Source organism: Coptis chinensis, chromosome 6 (assembly GCF_015680905.1).
Source record: "Coptis chinensis isolate HL-2020 chromosome 6, ASM1568090v1, whole genome shotgun sequence".
Lineage (NCBI taxonomy): Eukaryota > Viridiplantae > Streptophyta > Magnoliopsida > Ranunculales > Ranunculaceae > Coptis > Coptis chinensis.
In genome coordinates, this window is record NC_141461.1 from 37663022 (window position 1) to 37678792 (window position 15771).

At 35.7% G+C, this 15771-nt stretch overlaps 1 protein-coding gene across 50 annotated transcripts; it reads right to left on the reverse strand.

Moving 5' to 3' along the window:
- Nucleotides 1–283: 283 nt before the first annotated feature.
- LOC147492853 (putative prolyl 4-hydroxylase 12) lies at nt 284–14328 on the reverse strand. 50 transcript variants are annotated; one of them, XR_015198346.1, is made up of 18 exons: nt 13945–14321; nt 11344–11401; nt 11059–11231; nt 9734–10954; nt 8741–9056; nt 8531–8593; nt 8354–8438; nt 7225–7285; nt 5989–6044; nt 5596–5629; nt 4790–4879; nt 4655–4700; nt 3726–3757; nt 3422–3603; nt 2612–2759; nt 1916–2056; nt 1481–1556; nt 284–466 (listed from the first exon to the last, which is right to left on the reverse strand). XR_015198346.1 is itself a non-coding variant. In XM_086565497.1 (12 exons), coding segments are annotated over exons 5-11 (411 nt in total). In that variant the 5' UTR covers nt 8743–9056; nt 9734–10954; nt 11059–11231; nt 11344–11401; nt 13945–14326; the 3' UTR covers nt 2128–2759; nt 3422–3425. The 50 variants fall into 50 exon arrangements, 6 of the variants coding, with proteins under 6 accessions (XP_086421622.1, XP_086421623.1, XP_086421626.1 ...); XR_015198348.1 differs by lacking the exon at nt 7225–7285; XR_015198345.1 differs by lacking the exon at nt 5596–5629 and having other exon boundaries at nt 4790–4895.
- Between the last annotated feature and the right edge of the window lie 1443 nt (nt 14329–15771).

Consider the following 15771-nt stretch of genomic DNA (forward strand, 5'->3'; position numbering starts at 1 on the left):
TATGAGAAATTAGTAACACTTTTTTGTGTTGTATGTGTTGCTAATTGAATCATTTAGTAACGGTTTTTGCACCCATTTCTAAAGTTTTTCCTACTTTATAAGTGTTACTTAATGAAGAGCTTAGTAACGCTTTTTTGCCGTTACAAAACAATTTTGTATTGAAAAAAAATTAATTTTCTTCTACCACACATTTACCACCTTCACCAATCACCTGCATAAAATGTCCCCATTTTTTTTTTTTAAAATTCCACAAAAATTACCAATAAACAAAAAACCTCACAAATACATCCAATCAAGTACGTACTTCTTTATATTACTACAAATCACAACCAAAAAATCATACACATAAAGAACATGCGAATTCGGAAATTTGATGCACAAGAAAATAAACATTTTAAATTTGTCAGGGAACTCATCCTCTTCTTCTTTGACTATCTAGGCCTCGACACTCCATAAATCTTGAGTCCTGAGAATAACATAAATTAAAATATGTAAGACAGGCAAAATGAAAGAAGCATCCATACCTGAATTCAGTGAATGCTAATTTCAAGTCTAATTCCAAGTGTTACCCAAGTACTCAAAAACTTTCCAGCTAAATGATTTTTTGCAAGACAAAACCTATATGAGTGCATAATGCCATAATCATACCATTTAGTGTTGTAACCGTACCAAATATTAGCTAAAGTGAAAAGTCTATTACAACTAAGAACGTAAAAAAAACATCCCAACCAGCAAGGTGTTTGACTACTAACTAGTAGTAGTCCCAGTTAACTAATGTAGTAATAACTAAACTTTTCCTATTTAAAGTTACTATATGAAAGAATTGAACCAGCCCACTCTAAAGAGTATTAAGAGCTGGTCTAACTTCAATGAGAAGGATAGAATAACAATACCCCATTCTTATTTGAAAATTGGAGGGAAAGACATAGTCTGATCGGTTGATTCCTCAAGAGTCAAGAGCCCTTTCAAATTCCAAGAATTAAATGTCCTTTCTAATTAAATTAACCACAAATTCAATCAATTAAAGTGGGGTCGCTCATGTAAGTATTTAATCTCCCATGTGGCGATGGGTTTTCCTCATCTTACCCCAACCTTAAACAAACAGTGAGAAAACAAACTATTATAACATTTCAAATAATGAGGATTAGTCCTCTCCTCCTATACGTTTCCCCATAGAGGTGCTTCCATTAAATTTCATAAGCTTTATTAAAAAAAATAAGCATGTCCCTTAAAGTGAAAATAATCCAAATGGATAACCTAAAAAAAATGCTATAAGCTAGCTAGTCCAAATGCTTCTATACAACAAAATAGATACAATACGTTCCACACGAAATTTTCTATAGGTCCCAAAGTTATCTGGTTGGGAGAAATTATTTATACATTTCTGATGTATCACTTCCAAAATACACCAAACAAACTATAAGAATAATACAGACCTAGAATGATAGAATAACATTTAGTTCAACACATAAAGACTTGCCTGAAATATTAACGTCCACACCTTCTTGAATAAGGAAAAGTGTGATATCCTTGTAACCTTTTGATGCTGCAAGATACTGTTGAAAACATAGTCTCTTATAAATTAGCTAAAGATGCATTTGGCTTGGAAAAATACAATAAAGAGATACTCCTAGAGTCCTAGACTACCTAGGGGAAAAAAGTGTTTTCAGTCCATTACACATTTTCACACATACCATTACTTGTGGTGGATAATATAAGCACTAGAAAAACTCAGTACATACAATGGGACAAACTAGATATCCTAGTTGTCAGACACTATAAATTTCAAACGCCCAAAACAAATACATAACAAGCCGTAAATGGTTCAACAATATGAAAATATTAAAGGGTTAAACTCGCAAAGAAAATATCCAACAATAATAAATTAGATTCCTATAATTCTCCCATAATGTACCTTTGTATTCTGCATCACGCGCAACAGGAGCAGTACTGAGACTGCTTCCAGATAGACACATAAGGCCCAACATATTCGGTTCAACAAGTGATGTGATGTTGACGGATGAATGACTAGAGCTAAAACAGCACACGGTATGACCTATACTCAAATAGAAGATCATATTTATTCTTGTTTTCTTTGAAAACATTACGAAGGCGATGGTCTTTAGGATAAAGGAAGAACTGAAAAATAACTACTTGTAACACAACAACCTCATATCCTATAAAGGACCCTAGTAGAACAACAACCAATGCACCCTAAATAGCATCTTAATACCTTACTAGGCCACAACATACCATTGTGTATAAGCCTGCATAGTACACAATATTGGCACCTGAACAACATCCCATACGATAACACTTTAATAAACCACAAACAACTTCAACCCAAGTCTTGCACGTCACATCTTCTTCCTTTACTAGGGTTTTTCTTCCCCTAGGCTTATGTATCAATGAGATGTTAGTTTTTGTAATCAACTTATCTCCGAGAATTAATAGTTGTCCATGTGATCAAGTGAGTTAGAGGGAGAGAGTAGGGTTATTTTGTAATCGAGAGAAAAAAGTTTAAAGAGTAAGAGTTATACACGTACTAAGAGTAAAACAAACCATCAGATATAGATATGCCACTTAAATTGAAGAAGTCAAGAAAACTAACTTTTCTTCTTTACCTACTTCCACCTAATGTAGTGGGAGACCGGCCGAGTCTTCTTTGATGTTTGTCGCTGTGAAGATCGAAGACTATTAGCTCATTAAAAGGGTAGTAGATGATTTTGAATGGATCTTGAATGCCTGAGCTTCAGTTTCTGCACACCAGAGATAAGTAGAACAACAAGCATATATGAGGAACTGAAACTGATATTATATTACTTGTTCTAAATCTACTTATGTGTGTGTTGCAGTATACCATATATTGATTTGAGAGGAATAACAAAAGATATTGACACAAGGAACAACAAGCAAAGAATGGGAAGAATAGAATCTTGAAAGATGCCAAACATCTCCAGGTTCAACTCAAGAAGTTAGTATATGCTTACCAATAAAGAAGAAACATAAAAAAAATTCCAAACCGAGGAAGTATAGAGTTGCATCCCATAGATATTGGTACTTATAAGTTTATAAACGAAAACCTCGCTCAGGATTCATTATTAAGCAATCCTTAAAATACACCCAAACCGGACCAACACTACAGTATAGATGTTTATTGAAAAAAAAAACACTACAATATAGATGGCAACAAGAGTAAAACCTACTGTACCTAGCTTTTTCTTCTTTTTTCTGACAATGTTTACTTTCATCTTTGATGTGACAAATGTAATTAAAGAAAAAAAAGTTCAATAAAAGAATCTCATTGTACTTGTAATATACAACAATAACATTTATGTGTGACATGACAAGAGGAATAGAGTATTACCCGAAAATGAAAATAACACTAGATTATTTCATTGGAAATGAAAAGAGCTAGTACCATTTCACTCATCGTTGGCAATACACTTGTTTTTTTCTTTTCGTTTTGCAGATCCCCCCTCCAAGGAATAAACAAAACAGGAGTATCTCCAAAACTTGAAATTTCCAAATTTGACTTCTCGGGAAATTTCGTGCACATCAAATGCTTCCGCCTCTGCAATGTCAACAGAATCAAGATGTTGTGCAGTATTGATGATAGTATAACCTGCTTTAGTATACATGTTGAATGGGGCTGCATAAATCATCCTGCAAGTAGTGTGCGTAAAGTTTTGTTGATGTACTCATTTGAGATACTAGTTCCTCACATTCTTTGAGAAGATGCCACCCAATACCCTTCCTGAAAAGATCCAAATAGGAATTGGCGTGGTCACATATAGATGATCCAACATAAAATAGTAGGAGGTTTTGAATTAGCGGGGACTATCTCAATAAAGTCAACTAAGGGTGTACCAATTTGTTATGTGCTTGAATCTGAAACAAATTCTAAAACGAAAAAACTGAATTATATATGTAGTATAGCCTAGGCATGACTTTATTATATCATTCTCTAATTCAGTTCTCAAATAAAGGAAAAGAGGCAACCATTAGTATAAGACCATACCAGAAGATCAACGACACGACTTAGGTGTTAGATTAGGGACCAAGAGACACTTGAATAGGAAAGAGCGAGGGGCATATACTTAAATTCTAGCAGAGACAGTTGAAAAAGGAATTGGTCAATATCAATTCTAGCTGTGTAGGTTTATATAAGTAATGCACACGAGCACGTTGCAACTGCCACAAACACACAAGTAATATTTAATCACCTAAGGATCTCAAGGTTCAAAAACTTCATGAAATTTAGAGTTATACATTAAGTAACATTCAACATTTCAAAAGTTTTGATATGGTATCAGTATGGGGGTATACATGCGTTACAAAAAATTAGTACTCATACATACAAGAAAATGATATATATCAAAGGTCATAACTCAAACAATAAGAACAAAGAACGAATACATAAATTCTACACCACATAAATTCTAAATTTCTTGAAACCTTGTTATCAATATAGTCCTCTAATAAGAGAAATGATGTGTGTACACATGTAATTTTGTGCAACTATAATACGTTAGAAGCAATTACTATCACTAACCACATTCTGCCAATTACCCCATAGACCGTTCATCCCAATTTGCTGACATAGACTCTTACAAAACTTTTAAATGCAACAAAGAGATATTATACGAAATACCTTAAGCTTAGGCACAGGTCCAATGAGATCATTAGAAGATAAATCCCTGAAATGTGAAATGCAATACAACAACACCCATTAGACAAAACCATGACATATATGGCTTAGCAACATGCCCATGTTGAAAAAAAGTACCCTCGCGAAGGTCAAATGCAAGTGTTACAGTGAGTCCTTTCATGAATACTTGGGCAGCAGATTTGTTATTCAAAACCTCTACTTGCATTGCTTCATGAACAAAAATCTATATTTCATAAGAAGAGGCCATGTATCTTCAAAATCTATCTAAGCAGGCTTATGAACAGAAAACATCTAGATCAGTGGACTGGACTGTAGAAAAAAAAATTAAAGAATTAACATGACATATAAGTGCAATGGTTAACATGGCAGCTACAAAGAAAGCAAACTATGACTAAGACCTATAAAGTATTTCCTTTCCTTTTTGTTGGAAAAGAAACAAAAACAAGAAATATGATTAATTCAATGACACAAGAGAACAAGCTCTAGCTATAATCATTTCAAGCAAATTGTATAGCATACATTAGATAAATAAGTTAAGGATCATAAAAGATGGGTGCTAACAAAAGTACACATCATTGATCTAACATTGCCATTGTTAGTACACTAATAATTGTATGAGACCACAAATCTGAACAGAGTGACTCCAAGTAATGCCTCATAATTCTGTAGTTCACACGGTTATAGCATCAAGCAATGGTGGCTTATAAGCCATAGCAGATTACATAACTATGTGTCTATGACTCTATGCCCATATCTAAAGGTAAGGTAGATAATGTTTGCTGCCTATTTCAGGAGGTAGAATCATTTTATCATTGTTTCCGCGTCAAGTCTGCAACCATGTTAATCAGAGATCAACAAGAAAAATCTATTGGGAATACACACTAAAGCTAACAACAAAATTCTAAAATCCACCGTTTTCATACCTTTTTCCCTCGAACCAAGAGATTGAAACAAGATCTATGAAGGGTGAAAAAATAGTAAAAATTAAAACTTTTGAACAACGACTTAATTTTTATGTAACAATTTAAAATATTTAGAGAATATTAAGAGATAACCAACACACTTGTGTTCAAATTCCCGTTAGCAAAATTAATTGACCCAATCAGAAATGTTGAGTGTACCATTGACAAAACCCTACCTCGTTCTAAAACAAAATTTTGAAATCCAATTAAACCCAACACCAATAATGACAACAAGTAAAGAATCGAATTGAAATATCTTTACTAATAACTAAAAAACCAAAGAGGAAGAAGCAAAAATAAAAAATCTAAATTTTCCAAACCCTAAAAAGAGAAGAAGAAGACAAAAAAACTTACCTTCAATTCTTTTTAGATCAGGTAGTCTAGGTTTGAGGTATCCACATCTCGGCCCTCTGAAAGTGAGAAAGTGAGAGAGATGAGTACGACATCCTTTGGTTTTGGACTGTCTTTTATTTTTCTGATTTGTTTTTTCTAACAGTATCAATATGTTAGCTCACCATGACAAATGAATTTCGATAATTATCCGAAATTAAGTAACGGAAAATTTTACATAGTTACGCTTTCTAAACGTTAATAAGTGTGTCACAGTGAAAAAACGTTACTAAGTGAAAACGGAGTGCGTTACTAAATCACCCTTTTGGTGTAGTGTGTGAGAATTTGTACACATTTTCTTTTATAGTGTTGCGACACGTTGATGGCAATTACCTTAATTATATTCTCACTAATGGACAACACTTGTGAGTTAATGACTGATGATTAATGTCAATCGTTAGTGTTTAAACCAAATCAAATAATTGGTTTAAACCAAGTTCCTTGATGAAGTGAATACACTACAAAAATACAACAAAAGTTGAGGATTTTAGAAATGAAGTAGTATGACAGATTGAGTATGCCGGCAAAATAATAATAATCACACATAATGAAGACAAAAACAGTGTTTTATGGGGGATGGTGGCTACAACAAGAAGCTTTGTGCAAAGTTTTGGGGAGAGAGATTGCCGCGCGAGCAGTCTTATACTGCTAGAGTTGAGAGAACAAATTTCCACCCGTGGAGAGTTGGGGTTTTAATTCAAGGTTTTAAGCTCTCGATAAGTATTAGAGAGGATATCAGAATAATGGAAAGAAACAATCACTGGTGCTCTAACGGCAGTACTAATGGGTGTCTTGAAGAATCCAATTAATTTTTGGGTGAAGGAAAAGGAAACATATGACCAAGAGCGTACTTCATCAAATTCAAAAAACATAAACACGTCTGATTCGTTTTGGTGTACGTAACCAAGCTGTATCAAGATATAGATGCCTCTGTAAAAGTGTATATCTACATGGACTCTAAATCAATATAAACAGGGAATGTATATTGGAGGATTCAGAGTTAAAGATGGGTGCCCAAGCATGCGACAATCATGTATTCTTACTATCATTATTGTCATCTACAGAGTTAGCGAGCGACCCAGTTAACTACATAAAGCTATTCATATAAGCGATAAACTATTCACCAAGCCTTATTGTAAGCTAATGACTCCAATTATGCAATTTTGAAGTAGAAAATCTAATTCGTGGTTCAAGCATTACCTGAAACTTCAAAGTAATGAGCAGGAGTTTAAAGAGCAAAGTGGATAGTATATGGTCAGTCCTAAAATGTTAAATGAAAAAACAATAAATAAAAAATAAATAAATATATAATAAATATCAAGTGATTGTTTCTAAAGTACAATAGTAAACATCCACACGACAGATGTGTTTGCCAAGCGACTTGCCAAGCGATACTTGATAACATTATTCTTAGCGAGTATGTGTTGGCTGGGCGATCATTTTTTCTGCAAAGAGGTATCATTTTGGTATTTAAATCCATAGGGTCATGCTATGTGGAATATATTCATGGGGTTCTTGACCAATACATCTTTTATGTTCTGCCGAGCTCAGCAGCTTGGTTGGTCTCCTAAGGTTGTTCACCTCATGGGTCTCTCACCCTATGTGAAAATTCAAAAACCAAAAAGCCAGTGAAGACATGCCATTTTAGGCTGTAGCAACCACTACTAAGATGTTATATTGTAGGAAATAGAAAAAGAATATTGTTAGAAAACTCTTGAAAAAAATCACATGTTAATGGAGTCCTATACCATCATGTGTGCCTTCCTTGTTTACAATCATCTATGTAAACAACCAATGAAGATGGTAGTGAAATTAAAAGAGATAAAGGAAACACCCTACAACAGTTCACATCAATTTTCAATCCAAAATCAATCATATCTTTATGTAACTTTCATTAAATGCAACATAAAATTCAACCATTGCGCTGACTTGTAACATTCAACTTAAGGTGAAATTGTCCCTAATTTATAATTCCCACAACCATTCCATGTGTAACCAAAATTTACTGAAGAGGGAAACCCTAAATTTTTTTTCTAAAAAGTGATCTTTAACAATATTGGTTATTCTATAATTGCATTCTAGTGAATTATTAAATACAAATTTCAATCATTGAGAAAACCCGGCCCACAAATATCATAAATGTTTATCAACGCTTTCTGTAAACTATTTATCGAATTTTTGATGGCTTCCAAGTCCAACAAAATTCTTCACCTTGTGGCTTGTGCTAACTCTACTAACAAAAAATAATAATTCAAATATATGCAAATCACAATCTTATAAGCATATATTCTTAAATAGTACACCTAAAAATAAACTTAAATAACAATACCTTTACATCTAACCTCCACTCCATCAGATATTCTATATGCAATGATAGTGAAGCTGTAGCAAGCGTATTGAACTGACGCAATTTACTAAAATAAGAACTACATATAAGTGTAGTAATAAAATGAACTAAGCCCATCATTATAGAAAGTAGTGTATATTGCATGAAGAGTATACATACCTGGGCATCGATCTCCCGATAGCATAATCGATCACGAATGCAATGTTGGAGGTAAGATGAAGCCTATGCACATAAGGAGAAAATGAGATTGAGATTAACGTCAAAGAGTTTTAGAAATTATGGAGAAGTTGATTTGATTAAATCCCCAAAATTTTAGGGAAGAAAATAATAATTTGCCAACGGATAACATAAAGAGAATGGAGAGTGTACATTCTATTTATTTCCTTTCAGTGAGAAGGTGTTAATGATCATCAGCAACCATTGAATCAAGAGAATCGAGGATCAAAGAGAGAAGAGAGGTTGTGAGAGAGAAAGCCTTAAGCCAATACTGGAGACTTATGAGCTCAACAAAAGTGGAAATTAGAAGTTGGAGGGTTTAAAAATGCGCAATATGAGAAATGTGTAATTATAAAGGACTAAGTTAATATGTAACTTACGACTTAAAAGATCACCTCAAGGAAAGCTAGGTTCCTTTTCATTGCTTTGAAGTGTACCAATCGATCAAGAATGACTTAGTATCGACTACCTGAAAACCACATTATGACAAAATCATGAGAAAAAAAAATATGAAATTGTGGAACCTGGACATGTACAAATGGATTGCTTTACTCGGTTGAAGGAAGATCACAAAATGGAAATGGTTTCAACGAAGATGATTTTCCAATCCAAGTCAAAGTTGTCATTTCTATTTCATTTTAGTAATTTGTTTGTTAAAGTAGCTAAAGGTATGTTTTGTTTATTTAATTTGTCTTAATCCGTTTGATACGTTCTTTCGTGCGCAACCTACTTGAGCCTAACAAACAAAGTGGTTATAATTTTTGGGATATGCTGAATCGGTAAATGACCTTAGTGGCTTAGTGCCTTACTGATTCCATTTGCAAAGCATGATCTTCAATGCACACTACACCTTCCACACATACATGGTCAGACCTTTCTGGTAAGTGAAGATATCTAATGAAGTACAATCTCTCTACTCAAGCTACGATCTCTCCACCCTATCTCTCTATGTTTCTATAAATTTGGTTTTCTTTGTGTTCATGCGCGTGTGGTGGGGGATTTTACACCATGACCATCTATCTTGTTAACAAAACACTTTCTTAAAAATCCTATCTCAGAATTATGCCAATTAAGAAAAGATAATATGATATTTTTTCTTCATAGAAGGTCACACAGGTTCAAAACACATGGCTAGAAACCTCATACCTGTTGTTTCTTGAGCCTTGCGTTCTCTTCTTCCAGACGTGATACCTTGTTTTCCAGCTCATTTGTGTAAGCTTGTCAACAAAATTCAACACGGTGACAATATTATCAAGCAACAATCCAAAAAAAACAACAATTAACAACCTATTTTCTATTTTCTGGCACGCGATCGAGTTGCAGACTCCCTGTTCTTGATCATTCTCTTTTGCCTCCTCTCAACAGTCTTCTCTATCATTTCTCTAGAGGCACCCCGTTTGCGGCCAGGTGCATGTGTATCTGATAAGGTACCGATCAAAGGGGATGAAATGGTCAATTGATTTTCAGGACAATCGGTGTCCAGAAGAGAGTTTGGGACTCCGGGTAGAGGTTGTGGGACTGGGTGACTGTGCATGAAAACCCCCTATCATATTTTATTGTTGAGACTGTTGTTGCTGCTGGATAGAAGGGAGCTAGTATTGCAACCATTGGGCCTGCGGGGCATATATCATAAGATCAGGCCCTGTAATAGGTGTTGCGGCTTTATCGCAGGAAGACCCTTGAGAGACAATCCCCACTTTGACCAGGAAATCTTCGAGAGTCATCTCACCAAGAGTGGGTTACCTCTCCTGAGCTTTATCCTCTTGATTACTACTAGTATTGTTGTTGTCTTGACCTTGCTGAATATATCTCCAAACCTCATCGACGGTTTTTTTACTAAGGCTAGGCTAATGGTGGAGAGCGGAGGTGGCATTTTCCTTGTCTTCGGCAGTGCACACATTCTTGAGAAGCTTGTCAAGGTTCATACTCTCGAGGGGTTTCCCCAATAACTGGTTTTGAACCTCATCGAGGGTGAGATTGTAAAAGGAAGTTTGGCGAGACAAAAGAAGGAATTGAGAGTTGTGCTGCTGCTGGTGACTGCTATCGGCTTGAGAACCCGTGGGATTCCTATTGCATTCTCCTTGGGCAGCCCACTCTGGACAACTATCTTCTTCATCAGTGCATTCGTCACTGTCTGATTTCAATGAGATCTTCATTCTGTCAAAAGCCTTTAAGTAGAAGTATTTAGTGGCACACCACTTCTTACCCTGAAGAAAGGGCATCTAGCATTTGAGCTGTTTTCATCCGGTGCTGTGTTGGGTTGCACATTAAAGAAGAGAAGAGCATTCCATTTATGTGTAGTTTGACGGCATAACTTGTCCTTGCACACTCAGACCATGTATCTTCCTTTGATTGGCTGTTTTTAGACTGACAGCAGAATGTACAGATTGTGCCATTCATAAATTAGAATTAGAATAATAGCCAATAAGTAAATAGAAGTAGTGTTAAGGAATATCCTTCCAATCACATACCTTTGATTTACGGAAGAAAGTCTCGCCACCATGAGATACATTTGATAGATACAACACTACTGTTGCCATCAATGACTCGTCAAATCCCAGTCTAGCTTTATCACCATAGTAATCAATACGCTCTCTAGTATCTTCATGAACATAATGCATAATTTGCATAGGCTCACTATTCTCTGTAAATACAAACATCTTTTCATATGTACATGTACACAATCAAAGGCAACAAAAATATAACAAAATGAAATTGAGGCATAGAATCTGAAGAGATTGACAGAAGCACAATACCTTTAGGAAGAAAAGTCCACCCAGAAATACGATCCTCAATCATCGCTACAATATCATCCTTGACAACATAATAAAATTAAATGGTCTATCAATTAAAAATGTGATACTGAAAACGCTCAAAATGTCAAACCCTAACCCTATAAAAGAAGAAGAGGAGGAGGAGAATAAAATTGTTGCAAGAATTGAGATTGAAGAGGAAGGCAGGAAGGCTTTATTGTTTATCAAGCTTTTTTTTTTTTTTTTTTGGTAAAGGTCGGGGTGGGGTTTTGAGTTTTGATGAAATGTTTTTTTTTTTTATCTTTTTCTTTTTTCATCGGTTGTTGCTACGCGAACAGTTCCCAAAACTGGGCGTGAGTTTGTTTTTTTTTCTTATGCTGAATCATTGTAAAAGATGAGGTGTCCACCTTAGAGAAAAAAGGGGGCTGAGGTGGCTTCCTGGGAGCATTCTCGACTGTTCAGTATTAATGGTCTTTGATACGAATACAAATATGAATACGAACTAAATATGAATTCTAATTACTTAATTAAATACGAATACTTAACATGTTTTATTTTTTTATTACCACTATTCCAAATAGGGTGATAAAAGGGTCGGGCCGGGCCTCAAACCATAAAAGCCCTTATGATTGAGGGCCGGATCAGCCCGCCCTTATTTTGTATTAAGGGCCGGGTCGAGTAGGGTCAAGCATGAAAACTCAAGCCCTTAACCCGCCCCTCGACCCTCATTTTTGAGGGCCAAATGAGGGCCAGGTGGGGCCCGCTCTAATTATACTTTACTAGTTTTTTTTTAGGTGATTTTTTATTTATTTTTTATCATACTTTGATATGCTGTTAGGTTGGATTTGCTTTTATGTATGACTTATATACCTATCATTCAATCAATTACAAAAAACGCACATGTTATGTTCTAATCTATCTCATATTGAAAACTAATTTAGTGATTTTTTTTTATACAACTTAGATAACGTATGGGGGCCATAAATACATAAATATAATGTAAAATAACAAGAAAACATATGCATAAATATAATTTAGTGGTTTTTTAATACAAATTAGAGTATAATACATAAATATAATGTAAAATAACAAGAACACGTATGAGGGCCAAGTGAGAGCTGGTGAGGGCTTAATGAGGGTCGGGCTCATGCTTCATAACCTAGACCCTAGCTCGCCCTTTATAAGCATGAGGGCCGGGTCGGCCCGCCCCTTAAATCTGTGAGGGCCAATTTTTGAGGGATTGAACACACAATTTTGAGGGCCAGGTCGGGGTGGGTTGAGGGCTTGAGGACCAAATTATCACCCCTAATTCCAAACCAACTGCAACATAACTTCCTAAAAGCCCTTATTCCACTCGAGCTCTCAAAGCCCAATTATACTAATAAGTTAGGGTCCGTTTGGAAACAAGAAATTAGAGTTAGAATCCTAATGGAATCAGATTATCATGATTATGCAAGAATTATGGCTGTTTGGCAAACTGTGAGAATTCTTGGTAATTCTCACTGTCAATTTCCCACTGATGGCTCGCTTAAGCATGGAAGAGCTGGATATGGAAGGGCTTTGCGAGACTGGAATGGGGATGTGCAAATGGAGTTCACTGGAAGCTCAAAGAAATTATCAGTTTTACATCTAGAATTGCTGGGAGTACTTCAAGGGCTCAAAGGGGTGGCAACCATGAATATGAAGAGATTGCAAATGCAAACGTGTTGTTAAGATTGATCAGCTCCCAAATGTATGTCTTATTACCATTACATTATTGTATTACTGCCCTTCTTACGCATAATGAAAAAACAACTAATAGTTTTTATTGTCTTTTCCAGGTTACAGAGCATTTCAGACCACTTATTATAAAAACTGCATCGGCTCGAAGTTGCCAATGATAAATAGTGCTGCAAACTGTAGCATACAAGAGTGGGCAGCAGGTTGGACATCAGAAAGATACAGATTTATGAGATCAAATTAATCATAATACAATTATTGAGTTCTTGTATCAATTTACTGTTTTTTTCTTCTTCTTCTACCCTCTTTCCTTTTTTGGACATAAAAATTTAACAACCAGAAATAGTAACATGGCAGAAGAACAGATTTGTGCATTTGAATGGACACTGGAGAGTATAGACAGAAAATTTGTGATTCTGCAGTAGTGTAAAGAAAGCGGTACTAACTTAGAGATCTTGTTAAAAAAATACTAGTTGAAGTAAAGCTTCATACTCTTAGTAAACGACCCTATCTTTAAAATATTGCTTAATTTGGTTGTAATGCCTCCACTATCTGGAGTATTGTACCATTCCAATTAATATTCTTAAAAAAATCCCTACTTGTATGCAAAATAAATTAAAAATCTTGCTTATTCAATAGTGTGTGTGCTAGTTATATCCAGATCAAATTTAAGAAAATGAGGCAAATCTCTATTTCTCTTTTCTTTGTTATATGATTTACACATAGGAACCACATCAAAACGTAAACAATGAAATAGACATGTTCAGTTTTCTACATCTTAGTTGTACCCAGTTCCTTTTAGAAAAGTATGTCAAGTGTTGTTTTTCTTCAGTTTGATAGAATGACCAAGAGAAAATAGAATGGTAGAGTGGATGAAAGACTCACATGTAAAACCGCCGAAACCTTATGAACCGCGCTGCAGAGGAGAGCTCCTCACTACTCAAAATGCTTGCCTTAACATTAACTCCTGAAAACTTATTCTGTATTATTTTTAAATCGAAGAACCCATACTACACCAAATACAGAATGATACCTGCAGCTGTTTAACCCCTTTACTCGTGATGGAAATGGTAAGATATCACAACCTAAACTAGCTTGTTTATTGATTTTAAGAATTATTGTCCGACCTATGTTCTATCTTGAGCCTCCTCTTAATATATAAAGAATCTGCGCTCACGACAAGTTTGAGCTTATCAAGAATTTGGAAATTTGCATAATTAATATGACTGCCACTGATAGGTTCTTTCTCCTTTTTGTAATGGGATTCCGTGAATAGTTGACTAGAGGAATGTCTATCTTAGTCATCAGTACATTATAAAACGTCTTCGTTGTCACATCATCATTGTCATTGCTTTTGTCCTATATTAATGGGGTCGGGAACATGAGTTCTCTTTTTCAAGTTTTTCTATTATCTATTAGCAATCTTACATATTTTATTTAACTACTACATTTGTTCCTTGTAAAGGTTGAATTTGGGTTAACCTTATAAACGTAGGCAAATTGGGTAAGATGGGATTAATGAATTGGATTTGACCGAGTTCATATGGACGAACTGCCTACGTATCAAGTTCTTTCTGCTGGGGGAGACTTAAATCAGGTCAGACGTAGTTACTCATCCTCTTTTTATAGGCAAGATTCCCATGCCTCCTGCTCTCCCACGTCAGGTCAGGCTCTGGTCTTCATCCCACTCGCGAGTCATGAGCTTTAATGAAGTACGTGGATGATGATGCGGTCTTGAAAGTGATAATAAAGACATACGTTACAAGCCATTATGAGATGGGATGAGTGAGCTTTATGGAGGTTGTCTTTGGGCGAGATCGTCTTATCGACTTGAGTCATTGAGACGCAAGCTCTTAGGTCGAATAGCTATGATCGGTTGATCACTGCTTCGATTGATCAGATCACTTTGCTTAAGATAAGTCGCTATGAAGCGAGCTCTTAGGTCGAATAGTTGAGATCGGTTGATCATTGCTTTGATTGAACAGATCTCTTTACCTGAGATAAGTCACTATGAAGCGAGCTCTGAGGACGAGGATGCGAGATTAATTGGTTGGTAGTTCTGTATATGCTGGACACGTGTGTGATATTCATTGGATGTGAATATTACTCCCTCACATTCCTAAGAACTTTAAGTCTTCAACTAACCCACACTAGTTTTGGGAGCCTTTAACGTACACAAAATTTCCTCTCCCAATTGGTGCATGGTGTAAAGGTGCATTTTGGTCTTTCCTTTACATACAAAAAGAGAGTAGGAGAACGGATTGGAATATGATTAAGACCGAGTTCATCGAGAAGCGAACTGCCTACGTATCTTCTCGATCTTGATTCTGGGGGGAGAGAAGAATCAGGTCTGGTGTAGTTCATATGGAGAGTATTTATAGGCGATAAAAGTGAATCCCCACTCAACACGTGTAAAGAACAATGCAAATGTAGGGTGATGATTGTGGAGGCATGTGGGAACTGTGTTTATAGGCCTACTGTAATGATGGGGATTAGTAGCCTAGCTTAGTAGCTTGCGGCAGTGGTCAGTAGCTGGCGGCAGTGATTTGCGTACGTGTAGATTCCCTCATGATTGCTTCTAGAAGGTAAGATGAGTCACGCTATAGAACGATCTGTATGATGATATGAATTGTTTTGGAGCGATCTCGTAGCTTGCCGCTGCGAGTTAGTGACATAGGTCGTCGAAGTACGTCAGAGATTGGTGTGGTATTT

Excerpts from the sequence above, each read along its gene's own strand:
- LOC147492853 (XM_086565496.1), bottom strand. The coding sequence starts at position 9,795 with ATGAGCTGGAAAACAAGGTATCACGTCTGGAAGAAGAGAACGCAAGGC. Across the intron at positions 5,630-5,988 it reads TGATCTAAAAAGAATTGAAG|ATCTTGTTTCAATCTCTTGG; the intron begins GTAAGTTTTTTT and ends CACCCTTCATAG. Across the intron at positions 3,604-3,725 it reads GTGGCATCTTCTCAAAGAAT|ACAACATCTTGATTCTGTTG; the intron begins GTGAGGAACTAG and ends CATCAATACTGC.